General features: G+C 41.8%; 1 protein-coding gene across 1 annotated transcript in view; it reads right to left on the bottom strand.

Moving 5' to 3' along the window:
- The window catches only part of RGS7BP (regulator of G protein signaling 7 binding protein), a 75,264-nt gene extending 66,936 nt beyond the window's left edge, over positions 1 to 8,328 (bottom strand). Inside the window, exons 1-2 of the mRNA XM_065406797.1 lie at positions 8,170 to 8,328; positions 5,302 to 5,468 (exon numbers count right to left, since the gene is read on the bottom strand). Coding sequence (XP_065262869.1) covers positions 5,302 to 5,468; positions 8,170 to 8,328 — 326 coding nt within the window. The remainder of the gene's footprint in view (positions 1 to 5,301; positions 5,469 to 8,169) is intronic.
- Between the last annotated feature and the right edge of the window lie 5,433 nt (positions 8,329 to 13,761).

Here is a 13,761-nt window from a genome sequence, read left to right as displayed (position 1 = left end):
GCCTTCTTTAATTTCACAAGGCCAATGGTTAAAACTTTTTCTATAATGTCTGTCTTAATATAGCTCTCACATGGCTACAAGTCTGAATTGTCCTTTTTTTTAACTTGGCTTTTTCAACATGTGTAATATTTGGACCAAGATACAATTTATTTATTTATTTTGTTTGCTTAGAAAACTTTGATTTGGGAGAAGTTCATAGAAATTTTAATAAAAACACAACCACAAATGGGTTTGAATTCAGCTTTTTGTTACAGCCATGGCAATTTCTGGGTATTAAATAAGCCAGAGAGGAGTGATCCTCTGTTGGTCCAGAAAACAATATAAATGTTTGAAAACCACAAGGAAAAAACAACAATAAAATAAAATAAATATTACATAGTTCAAGCAAGACCATATTCAATGTTTCTGTGTGATGTCAGGAGTGGAATGCAATGTGGTCAAAGTAAAGTTGCTGTGGGAGCCTTAACTTTTGTTCTTCCTGAGTGTTTATGATTATTTTAAAACTATGCTGCCTTAGTATTTGCATTGACTTTATTATAAAAATAATAAATATACCATAGTGCAATGTAAGGAAACTTCATCTTGGAATTCTCATGACAAGATTCACTACTATAGCTTATAATGTCACCATAACCACTTGATGGGAACTTTTCCTTGTTCTGTTACATAATCACTTAACTATTACTGGCTTTCTATCAAGAGAGACACTAGGATACTCAATTATATTATCAAGGTTTCGAGAAGCAAACCTTGAGTAATTTTACAGGTTACTAAAAATATAGTATCAAGCAGGAAATAGCCAAAGGTTCTGCACAGTTCTGTAAAGTCTGGATAATCCCTCAAAAATACAGCTCTCTGTCTGAACAATAAGGCCAGGTTTTCAAAGTTAGATGCACACAACTGCATGCGCGCACACACGTTTGCATGACCAAGTTCCATGCAAAAAGAGCCAATATTCACATGTAAACCAGCCATTAGCACATAGACATGGCCAGTTAGATGTTTAGTTGGCTATGTGCACACACAGCATATGAACTATACATACATATCAGGTATCTGAGTAATAAATTAGGCATTTGCAAAAGTGTGCGTGCAGTGGTGCATACCTGTGTTTGAAATTCCAGCCCTGAGTTCTTTCTGTCCTTGTTTATGCCCCAAAATAATAATGTACTTTGCCCACAAACCCAGCTCTTCACTCTTTGCTCCCTTGCCAATCACTGCACCTGCCCAGTCCCTTACCTTCCTATAGACCAGATCCTCTTCCAAAAAAGAATTGTACCTCCTCAGTACTTTTTCCTTCATCCTCACCCAGATGCCTTTCCCATTTTTAAATCTTCCTCTGAACTCTATCTTTGAAGAAAATCCTGCTGACTCATTTTCTATTGCTGCTGTAGTCTCTGTTGCTTTGACCATAACCTGTGATCCTACACATGCATATAATATGAAGTAGAATTCCATTGACGTTTCTAGCTTCTGATACCATAATCAACTGCAATAATTCAGCTCAAGAGCCAAATCCTATTCACCTTATTCTTGAAAATAATCTCTTTAAATTAATGCGATTCTTGAGGGAGAGGTGAGCAGGATTTGACCTCATGTGGTAAGGCACAAGCACCATTAGAAAGGATTTCCTTGTATTTCCATTGCTGCTAAATGAAGATATAAAGTTGGAAAGTTTCTACTTCAAATGTTTTTATTTATATTTGTTATTCCCAAAAGTCATAATAGTGTTGGTTTGAGGCAATATCAATATATTACTTCATACACTAGCTACTATGGAGTTCCTCCCACATCTTTAAGTTGTGGGGCGGTGCCTCCATGTGATAGCCCAGAGGGCTCCCTCCAGAAAAATGGAGAATTCCCATAGTCCAGCTCTGGCTCTGCACTAGCTCTGGCCCTGCTTCTGTATGCTCGCTCCTCACCCCTGACCTGACCAGTCTCTGCCCTCTCTCTTGTGTGAACCCCTAAACCGGGTCCATAAGAGAAGGCAAGAGAGTTGGGGAGGTGGCTTTGCCCAGCTGACAAAACATCACACCAGGACTACTGTAACTTTGGATGCTGTATCAGAATTTTCGGGAACTATACGTGCAGGACACAGAGTCTCCCGTGGTATTCAGTGTATGAACAGAACATGCAGTTTTGATTAAACATGTTTATGGCTACTTAATATTTTCAGCTGTTTCTTATTCCTTTAACTTGGGTACAATATATTTTAAGTGGTGCTAGCTCCCACAGAGGCAATGTTAGACATTCTTCTTGGTCTTGATTTTAACCAATAGTTGTAGTTTAATTTAAAAAAACCACAGATATTTTAAACTTTTCTCTTCATTGTCTATATTTAGCAGGGCCACCCAGGGCTGTGTCCCCACAACAAACTCAGTGCCAAAGCAACACTTTTCCTGCTGTCTTGTTTTTTGTCTTTCTTCTTATGTCTCTCTCGCTCTCATTTATTTTTAAAGGCTACAGAAAACACCCATCCCTCCCTTTCCTTTGCTAACTGCCCTCCTCCTCAGATGCACCTTTTCCCTCCCTCCACAACGGGTGCCTTCTCTTCCTGTTCCCCACTCATTTCTGTCCATTTATTTCCTGCTCTAACTTTTTATCCTCCCATGTTTCCTTCCAATTCTGCCTCTCCTTGTGCTGCTGCCTCCTTACCAGTGCATTCTAGTCCTCAAAAATCTCTACTCCCGCTTCTTTCCTTTCTATTATGTTACCATCCCTAATGCGTTTCCCCCTCCAGTCTGTCTTATCCTAGCTCAGTCCAGACCCCAACCCATGTGCAATACATCATTCTTCTTACAGAATTAGGGACCGATACTCCATGTCTGTTGCCATCTCTATTTCTTTTCCACTCTGAATCCTCATTGTATCCCCAACCTTCCCTGACCTGGCCGTCTTAATCCAGTCCTCAAACACTGCATGAAACAAGTTAATTAGGCTGTCACTGTTGCTCTCATTATTCAGGTGAAGGAGGTTAAACATGCGAAGCACATCTTGTGAAATGCCTACTGGACAAAATAAGCAATTTATAGTGAACTGTCGGGTTTTTAATACTTACCAGTTGTTATGGATATCACATTATTTACAGTTGTTTAATACAGTCTTAGATGAGTTACAATGTCAATTTCATAGCACCTGCAGGACATCTCTGTGAGTGCATCAGATTTCTATCTGAGACATGAACATGTTAAAATCATATCTTTTGAAACAAGCATATTTCCTTACCTTTGATACGACACCTAAACGGAATGAATTTTTAAAATAGCAGCTATTTTTTGGGGGGTATTTTTAGTGCTGTCAGACCTAAGTTTTGTAAGAGCTTGTCTTTTGCTTGGGGAACAAGTCAGAGTGAACAGTGTCTATTTAAAAGAGAATTTTGCACAAAATCAAATCTGAAGAAAATTATACCAAAAGCACTGTTTTGGTTTTGGAGTGAGATTCACCAGTGGTACGGAAGGCCAATATACGGCTCTCCATTTCACTTAAGCCCGATAAGGGCTGGCTTGGGGAAATCATGGGCAGAGCAGCCACACAGGAATCTCAGTGCATCATCTGTGTGCCACAGAAAGCATCTTCATGTTGGATCTTCACAGGCAGGCACAGAAGGCTATGACGAGCTAAGGGAGATATACATTTATGTTGATGCAGTGGCCCTAACACCCTGCATGGCTGATGTTGAAGTACTGGGGGCCGCTACTACAGTTTATAGGCTGAAGCAGCAGAAGCAGGAGTGCTATGCAGCAACCACTAATTGGCAAGTGGATTTCACCTCTCAATACCTGTGCACTTCACCTGCACAGAACCCAAATACTCAGGCTTTATAAAGGTGATGGGGATTTTACCCTTATTTGAGAGATCCACTTTTTCTCTTCATTTATCCTGCAATAGCCATAATCCTGAGTTTGTGATGACACATTCTGTTACCATGACAAGGATGTGGTGTCACAAATTTAGTAATATGGCTTTACTGTAGACTCAAACAGGGAAAGATGGTCTGGGAGGCTGTAGCCCACATTTCAATACAAATAGATGAGAGAGTTAGCAGACATAAGAAAGATGATTTAATATAGGCAAATGTGATAGGTGAATACAGATGTAAATTATGGAAATGATTTATGTTTAAGTTCTATGTATTTTAAAGTATGTCCCACTTCAAGGGCTTGATCCTGCAAGATGCTGAGTTAGTTCAAGTCCCATTGAAGTTTAGTGGACAACAAGGCGGTTCTTTAAATCACAGGAGGCACTAGGCAACTTGCAGGATCCAAACTTAAAATATCTAAGGCAATAGCTCCTAAAATTGTGGTCTGTGGACCACTTATGGTCTGAGGAGCACTTGCTGGTGGTCCGTAGAGAGCTTGTTTTTTCTCATCCTTGTTTTCAGCTGAGAGAAACAGAACAGATGAGAAGGGAAGACGAAATGAAGAGATGTTGTGATTAACTTTTTTTCAAAAAGGACAAAATACTCATTACATTAAAGAGAAATGAAAATACATAAATATTTCCCCTCTATGTCTTTTTGTTGTAAGCAACAGCTGTAGTTCCCACAGGGATGTCACACAGAAGCAAATGAGAAAGGAGATGGTCCACAAGACAATATTTCCTTTAAGATGTGATCCATGCTAGGGTAAACTTTGGGAACTGCTGATCTAGGGGTAAATAGCCATAAGGGCAGAAGTTTAGTCTCCCTATTTTGTACATGCAAAATCAACTGTAGGTGTAAAGCAGAGTATTAGCAGATGCAGGTGTAAATTTTACAAATGTAAATTGCAACTGCTTAGTGATCAAATTGGTGATTTCTCTCCCTGCACAGGCTATTTAGCTATTTATAAAACCACATTATCTTAAGGCCCGTTCCTGCAGTCTTTAGTCATGTAATATTCCCACTGATGGGGCATTGTGTTAGAACTGCAGGATCAGGCCCATGGAATTTCACCCTGGAAGCTCAACCACGGATTATATTCTTTTGATCATTTTGCATTGTGACTGCCAATTAAAGGCCATACCCTTCTCACTTTACAGAAAAGTCTCAATGAAATGTATAGGATACTATCATCAGTGCCAAATTCCTATCAGCAGCATGATTTGGCCCAAAATGATGCTGTGATAAGGGTTTGTACACTCCGTAAAATCCAAGACCATACATCTCTTAGTTTAAATCCTAACACTGATTTCTGCATAGACCGGTAGTATAATAGTTTGGTGCCTTTGCCCAAAGCTCCCTTGAAATACTGTTTAGCAACCAGAAACTTGAATATTTTGAAGGTACTTGCTTGAATGGAAGAAATACAAGAAGACTCTTACCCAGAGATCGCTGCTAGTTTTTGGTGCGCCTGATAGGCCATCTCACATCCTTTGGTTCTAGTCTTTTGCATTTCAGCATGTAGAGACGGACAATTGACGGAGACGTCCCCAATGGAAATGACTAACTCCCGGTATAGAGCCACCAGGGTATTGAACTCCTGAACAAGCTGAAAAACAGATTGTTTACTTACATGAAACATTTAAGTACACTGATAAAATAATGGGGCATTTATAAAAACATTCCTACTTCAAGGCCTGCTCCTATTGACTTCACAGAGAATGGGATCAAGTCCTTAACATATAGTAAATACGTAGGGCCTTCATGTGAGCTACCTTATATGTACCATAAATATTCTCTTGCAGGAAAGTAATATTCCAACTAAACCTCTGAATGTGTTTGGGTAGTTAATCTTAAATATTATGCAGACATAAATAACGGCTTTTCTTCTCCTGGTAGCATGAGATTATTTTTTATCATAATGAAAGACGAAAATGTCTCCAGAGATGATTCCCTTCACTCCCTCTGGTTTCTGATTAGCAACACATTTAGGGAGTGGAAAGTACCATTCATTTATGCACTGGAGCCTTTGCTAATTTATTTTGTAATGATTTCCTTCCTGTCACTGGCCTCTAACCCAGGTTTCAGACTTGAAATTGATCTGAAGTTGTTGGCTGATAAGATGTACTAGAAAGGCACTTTCTACTTAGTATTCCAGAAAGCCTTTGGCCAGTGAGAAATAAACAAACAAAGAAATAGATAAACCTCTCAGCCTTGCCACAGAAATACTCCAACCCGGCATCACACTACCAGACATATTTGGACACTATTGGATAAATCTTTATATTCACAACATTGGAAAGATTATTATTTTGTTCCATTAATCTACAATGTGCATTCTTTTTATTTTAAAGAAACAAAATGTATGTTGACTTTCAATGCAATCATGATCTGCAAGAGATAAAAGCATGAATAAAGGCCACTTGTAGTTGGGAAGAAGAAGATAAAAATCTGGATTTACCTGGATCCTACCAGATCCAGCCAAATTTTGGAGACAACCCTCAAATTCTAATGCCTAAATAGAGAGCAAGGGTAGCTGCTCATATTGCACCAAGAAATTCTGGGTCGGGCCCCAATGCATCCCTGTGCAAGGGTGGTGTAAAAACCTAGCTCCTGTACCTGGATCCTGCCAATTTTGTCCCTTCCTCCCCAAATTCCCTAGCATTAATAAGAGAACTGGTTTAGCTGCTTCTAGTGCACCAAAACCATCCAGACCCTAATGCATCCTTATACATCTGCTAAAAAACAGATGCAGCACATGGATCCTGCTAAATTTGGCCTCAAGCCCCCAAGTCCCATGGCCTAAAAGGAGAACAAGTGTAGATGCTGGTGCACAAAATAATAATAATAATAATAAAAATCTGGACCTCAGTCCATTGGAGTGCAAAGTGCCATAAAAATCTCAAATCTGGCACCCGGATTCTGGTGAAGACAGCCAAATGTTGGCAGTTATCACCCCAAAGCCACTGCCTAAATAGAGTACAATGGTAGTGCTACTATGCCACCAAAACATCCGGACCCTTGTGCATCTGGGAACAGCAATAGCACAAAAAGCTGGATTCAGCACCTGAATGCTGCTGGGTCTTGGCAATTTTTGGTCCCAAACTTTTGTTTTTTTAATCTCAAATCTAAACATTTTACCAGCTAAATAGTGCAGCTTCTCCAATTCCACTTCTTCTCTATTAAGCTGTTCAAATTTGGGGGATTAGAATGAAAAAATGTTGCTAGATATATGTATTTATAGTGCCGCCGTGACAACTTGCAATAGGGTCTGGACTTTTTTGGTGTACTCGGAACTGCTACATTTCTCCCTCTATCTAGACAGTTGAATTTGGAGTATTAGGGCCAAAAATTGGCAGGATCCAGGTACCCCAGTGTATGTTCTAATGATAGAGGGCTGATATTCAGGGTTCAGATTTTGAATGAAAAATAGCATCAGCTCCACCTGTTTTCTAGTTAGAGTCTCTAATTTGCAGAGTTGGTGCCCAATATTGCTGAGGTCCAACTGGATTCCGGTGCCAGGGACAGGGATTTTGTGCTGTTGTTTTGCTGGAACATGCTGGGGTCCAAATATTTAGGGCATTCTAAGTGACTACCTTAGTGAAGAAATTGTGTGCTGTTACATTTGGGGGGCCAAAAATTAGATGGATCCAGTAAGATCCTGGTGCTTTAATCTAGTATTTTGCACTGCTAAGGTGTGTTGAAGTCCAGACATTTTTGGCATACTAAAAGCACCTCTACTTGTTATCTATTTAAATGGTGGATTTTAAGGGGTTGGGGCCAAAATTGACAGAATTCAGCAGAATCTAGGTGCCAGATCCTGGTTTTTGCAGGATTGCTAGGCTGAGATGAATGAGATTTTATTAGTGCAGTTGGAGTAGCTACATTTGTGATCTTTCTAGGCAAGGCATTAGAATTTGGGCGGGTTGGGACCAAAATTGGGCTGGATCTTGTGGGGGGGGGGGGGAGTGGAGAGTGCTGGCGCCGGGTTTTTGCAATGGGCTGCAATGGATCTGGATTATTTTGGTGCACTAGCCGCTGCTACCCTTGTTTTCTATTTTGCTAATACAATTTGGGGGGTTGAGGGTCAAAAATCTGCAGGCTCCATCAGGAGTTTTCCCCCTCTCGCGGCACATGGTCTGTCTTTAGCCATTACGACCCGGGCGAAAGGGTGTCAACTTAACCGGGGGCTGCAGTTTTAAAAATAGTGCAGCTGCACGTGATCGGAATAGACAAGCTGGAGGGGGAGTGGCACGACCGCAAACTACAAAAATACATTGGGGGGAAAAAAAGCCCTTTGTTTTACCCACCATCTTGCAGTCCTCCAGGGCTCTCTGGGTTTTGTAGGAGCTCTCCGAGCCGCTGCCCCGGCGTTCCCCGTCCCTGCCGGGCAGGGGCGGCTTGCTGATCTGGAAGATAGAGCCAGCGGTCCTGGGGCGCTTCTTGCGGCCATTCGGTGCAGAACTCATGCATACGCATCCACCGAGCAAAAGCAGCTGCACTGGTTCCAGCAGGGGCGGGCAAATGTTTCCCCCACCACCAGCGGCAGCAGCTCGGCGATGATGGGTCCGAGGAGGGATCCAGAGTCACTTTTCTCTCCCCACACCTCTCCAGTCACAGACTACAATGCTGCAGCGGCGGCTGGTCACCTTCAGCGTGCTGGAGGGCTGGGGTAGCGAGCGCGGGGCCCGGCAGCATCCTTCCTACTACAGCCAGGCAGGGGAGCGGGCTCGTCAACTTCTCTGGCTCAGCAGCATGTCAGCCCCTGCAGAAAGAGCCCCGTGCTGGCGCGCTGAGCCCTCCTCCCTTCGGCATCGATTTGCAGGTCGGGCAGAGGCAGCCGGGGCTGGCAGCTGGCAGCTGCCATTCAGGAGGGAATTCAGCCTTCAAAACCTGCGCTGCTGCCGGGGCTGGCTCTCCTGGTGTCTTCCCAGAGCAGCGCCAGCTTCTTCATTCCCCGGGAGAGAAGGGCCGCGTGTGTGCGTGCGGACCTGCGCCTCCCTGGACTCTAAGCGTTCGCCTTGATCCGGTCTCCAAGGGCTCGCCTCGCTGAAGATCCCATCTGAACCCTTTGGTGGGACTGGTTAGACGTAGGGAATCGGGCAGACTGACGTGGTGAGCAACATAGCACATTGATAGGGCGGGAATACTAATGTGATCCATCCATGCAACTCCCCCTACAGTGTATACATTAACCCAATCCCATCCGCAAAGAGCAGCACTTGCAGTATTACTTCATCGGCTCTATTATTAGAAAGCAGAAGTGTCAGAGTGAACCCCTTACCCCCTGCCCATATTTCAAGCGAAGTGTTTATGACCTGAATTGTCTAGGTGTCCAGGTCAGAGGCAAAAATTTGATCGCTTCAATAGCTACTCCCTTAAACTTGTAAGAGTCACAGCTTACAAACGCTGAGCAATTTGCACCGTGAGCAATCTTACACAAAAAGTTATCCCTTTCCCTTTGATAGAATTGTAGTAAGTGCATAGCTCCTTGGAGCTAACTGACGCCAATTACAGTACTATAAAAAGTCTCCTTTACCATAATTAGCACAGTTCCACATCTGATTTTTTGCAAAGCTCCTGAGCTAATCAACAATCACATGACTTATTTAGAGGAAGGGCTTTTCTTTTTAAACAATCATTGATTCCTTGATCAAAAATGGGTCCCTAGAATACAAAACCAAATATTCTTCTTATGGAATTTTGCACATCAGAGAAAATGCTCTTATCTGAGGTTAGGGAGGGGAGATTCTGCAGTGCACAACACAAAGACTCAACCCTGAAACAACAGTCACAACAGACCTTCTTCCTGGAGGGTAGAAAGCATTATATATACATTTCTTCTCGTTTCCTCTACACTTCTTGAATCCCATAATATTCCTGTACAATGGGGTGAAGCATGAAACACCCCAGGGAGCGAATGCACTTTCCTTCTCAGAAGGAGAACGCTGCTATGCTGTGGTAAGATTGGCTCAAGTCATCAGCCACTTTCTCCAAGTCTAGTCAGACATAGCACATCCCTGATTCATCAGGCTACTGCTCTAACCCAATACCTCAGGTGCCGGGCCTGACTACAAATCTATGCCCCGCCATCCCTGTTAGTAGTAATGCAGTAATGGTCACTTCTGAATTTGCCTCACTTGAGGTATTGCACGATAACTTTCTCTACAGCATGAAACAGAGAATTTTTCATAGTACAATGTGGGATATTTTACATATATAGCATCTTTAAGACCAAAGGTGCACATTACAAACTCTGAGCTCAATCTGCCTCTGAAGATGCACATGGAGATTCAAGCACTCTAAGGGACAAGACTGCAGACCTGTTTCCAGGATACACAGAATGGAATGCAGACACCTTTATAGCCTTGTCTACATTCAGATTGTTTTCTTAAAACTTCCCACCAGTGCTCCTGTCAGTGGGAGCAACAGTGGAAGTGTTAGTATAGACTGGGTATCAGTGGTCCCCATTGTTGTAGCCACTGCTCTGAGCAGGGTTTGATGACATTGTGATTATAATGCTGGTGGCCAGTCTATTTTGGCACACTACCAATGTTACTATCACTGGTGGAGTTGCAGTGGTTGCAGCAGTGGTGGAAAATTTTTAGAGGGGGGGGAAAAACACTCTAAAGTAGATACGGTCTAGGATGGAGGGCAGCAGCGAACCACTGGCCAAGGACACCGGGCCAAAACCTTCCTTTTTTTTTTTACAAGAAGTGCCATGGGATCTTCAACAGCCAGACAGAGCCGAGAGGATCTCTATTTACAAGTGCCATTTGAAAGACAGCCCATTTCCCTTTTCACAGTAAACTGCATAATATACTGCTGGGGATACAGGGCTGAGTCAGCGTTGCAGGTCTATGAATTTATGTTTCAAAGGAGTTTAAGTACCATAGCTCAACCCCTATGTAGTAGTAATAATAATAATACAGTACTTGGTACTTATAGTGCTTTTCATTGGTATATCTCAGTGCTTTACAGAAGTGGGCAAATATCCTTATCACCATTTTACAGATGGGAAGAGTGAAGCCTGGAAAGATGTGAATGCTTTGCTCAAGACCACACATTGATTCATTGGACAGAGCCAGCAAAAACATAAACGTCCAGGCTTCTGTGCCTTTAGCCATGGGACTACACTTCTTCTCTAGACAGCAAAGATATGAAGGCAATTTCTCCTCACACTGTCATTGTTTGTTTGTTTATTTATTTATTTGTTATACTTTCATAGTACAAAGCACCATTAAATCACATCACAATGAACAGTAAACACACCACCTGGGAGTCACTGGCCAGCAGCCTTCCTACACAATTTACAGTCTTCACGCAGCTTTGAGAAGTGCAGCATACCGCATCCTGTCCAGTCAGCCCCATCATCTAATCACACTTGCCGAGAGTACCCCTTGCCCCAGCACCAGAGCCTGCAAAACTTGCTTTGTCACTCTTCCTCTGCTCATCTGACTCACTTGTCCCACAAGCTCAAGTTTTCTTCCTCTTGTCGTCTAGATCAGGGGTTCTCAAACTGTGGGTCGGGACTCCTCAGGGGGTCGTGAGGTTACTACATGGGGGGTCATGAGCCGTCAGCCCCAACCCCAGACCCCGCTTTGCATCCAGCATTTATAATGGTGTTAAATACACCTCTACCCTAAAATAATGCTGTCCTCGGGAGCCAAAAAATCTTACTGCGTTATAGGTGAAACCGCATGATATCGAACTTGCTTTGATCCGCCGGAGTGCGCAGCCCTGCCCCCCCCCCCAGAGCGCTGCTTTACTGCATTATATCCGAATTCATGTTATATTGGGTCACGTTATATCGGGGTAGAGGTGTATATTAAAAAGTGTTTTTAATTTATAAGGGGGGATCACACTCAAAGGCTTGCTATGTGAAAGGGGTCACCAGTACAAAAGTTTGAGAATCACTGGTCTAGATGATATCAGGTATCATCCCGGTTATGTTGTAAGTTTGTGCACTTATCTCTTCATTATTTGCATGCAAGGTATAGCTAAAGCACAATAATTGCCTGTGGCATTTCAATTCGAAGGCAGAAAGCCTCTTAATGTCCTATTTCCTTAGCATCCAGGCCTCACATGCATATAGCAAGAGACTGCCATAATTTCATTTTACATGTCACAGTAATACCTTTACTACTCCAAATGTGGCTCAGTGTTGCTAGAGCAGTATTTGCAAATCCAGTTCTATTTCAGATCTCTAAGTGATGTTTAGCATCCCTTGTAGTCATGCTACCCAGCTATTTGAAGTGCTCAGTGCACTCCAATGCCTCCTCAGATTTGGGTGGGAATATCTTTTCAACAGACTAAGATGTCAACGTTATCTTTGAACCTAACTTCTCTGCTTCCACCACTACTCTTTCTAGCAATTTTTGCACTTATTCTTGCAATGTTTCAATCGGGTCAATATCACCGGCAAAGCACAGATGACTAATTTTTCACTCAACAATGGGTACACTGTCCTACATTGCCCTTGCAGAACAAAAAATACTTATCTTTTCTAAGGAACTTAGTTTCAGCTATTGGAGTTGCGTGTCTGAAGAGCTGGTATATCCAGTGTAAATAAATCATTAGAAATTAATGAGTTCTACTTACTGGACCAAATGAACCTCTAGTGTAAACCAACTGATGTCATCGGGACTACATCAAGGATGAATTTGAACCACTGAATTGATGCAAAATGACATTCTAGATAGTGGCTAGATAAATGGCCAGGGACTTCGGATATTTATCTTATTTGTCATAATTTAAAAAAAATATTTACCAGTTTATAACCATCTAGGCATGCACGTATTTGGCTTATGCAAACACATGTTTTTATTGCTCTGTCTCACATCCTCCCTCTATTGTTTCTTTCTATTTTTTGTTGCACCCAATAATTGGCATCTTGTTTTAAATTATATTTTAACTTTTTGAGACAGGGACTGTCTTTTACTCTTAGTTCATACATCGCCTAGCACAAAGTACTCTAGTCCTGTTTGGAGTGTCTAGAAGCTGCCATAACACAAATAACAAAATAATGATAATAACAGCAAATCCAAGAAAGAGTGCATTTTTGTTTGATTGTATATTTCGTATATAGGGTGAAATCCTGGCCCCACTGAAGTCAATGGTAAAACTCCCATTGACTTCAATAGGCTCAGGATTTCACTCATGGAAATTTTCACCATATGAAACTGAAGTAATAAATCAAATGAGACTTTACATTTTAACGTATATTTGGCACAACCTTCAACTCCCCACAATCTATGAGGCATTCGTACCTGATGGCTTATATTTTCAAAATGTCCCCATTGTGGAATGTATATGAATTCTGTTGTTTTCTGGCCATGTATAAAAATGCTGATTTTGCAATTGTCAGTTTTTCTTGGTTTATCCTTGCAGCAGACTTTTGAGATCATCATGGAAAGTTAAGGATTTCATGACATCAGAAAGGTTACTTAGGAGTAGCAGGAAAGACAGAGAACAAGTAATTCTGAAATGAAGAAAAAACAGTCAGTTCTGTACAGCTTCTTGATTCTCAAAGTCTTTGGGGAAGAATTCCAAAATACACTATCAAAGACTGCCTCTGAATAAAAGAAAATGAGGATCTACTTGAAATTCCTACCAAAAGGAAACAAAATCGTCTCCTGAGTAAAGGAGGTATATTTGCAGCAACATGTTTTTTCTGAAATTATACAGAAACAAATGTTTCCCTGTTATGGGAAGAGGAGGAAATGAGAGGTGTACAGAACCCCATTAAGGGTGTTATATGGAGTCCTGAAATAGATGAAAGAATACAAGAAGACCCTGGTGTGTACAATGAACTCAAACTTCAGAAGTTACAAAGTGTCAGCCTTCTAGTTTATTATTTGTATTACCATAGTGCTTAGGAGGAGGAGTTAAACATACAACTA

The sequence above is a fragment of the Emys orbicularis genome, chromosome 6 (genome assembly GCF_028017835.1).
Source record: "Emys orbicularis isolate rEmyOrb1 chromosome 6, rEmyOrb1.hap1, whole genome shotgun sequence".
Taxonomy (NCBI): domain Eukaryota; kingdom Metazoa; phylum Chordata; order Testudines; family Emydidae; genus Emys; species Emys orbicularis.
This window is presented reverse-complemented; position numbering and strand designations above follow the sequence as displayed.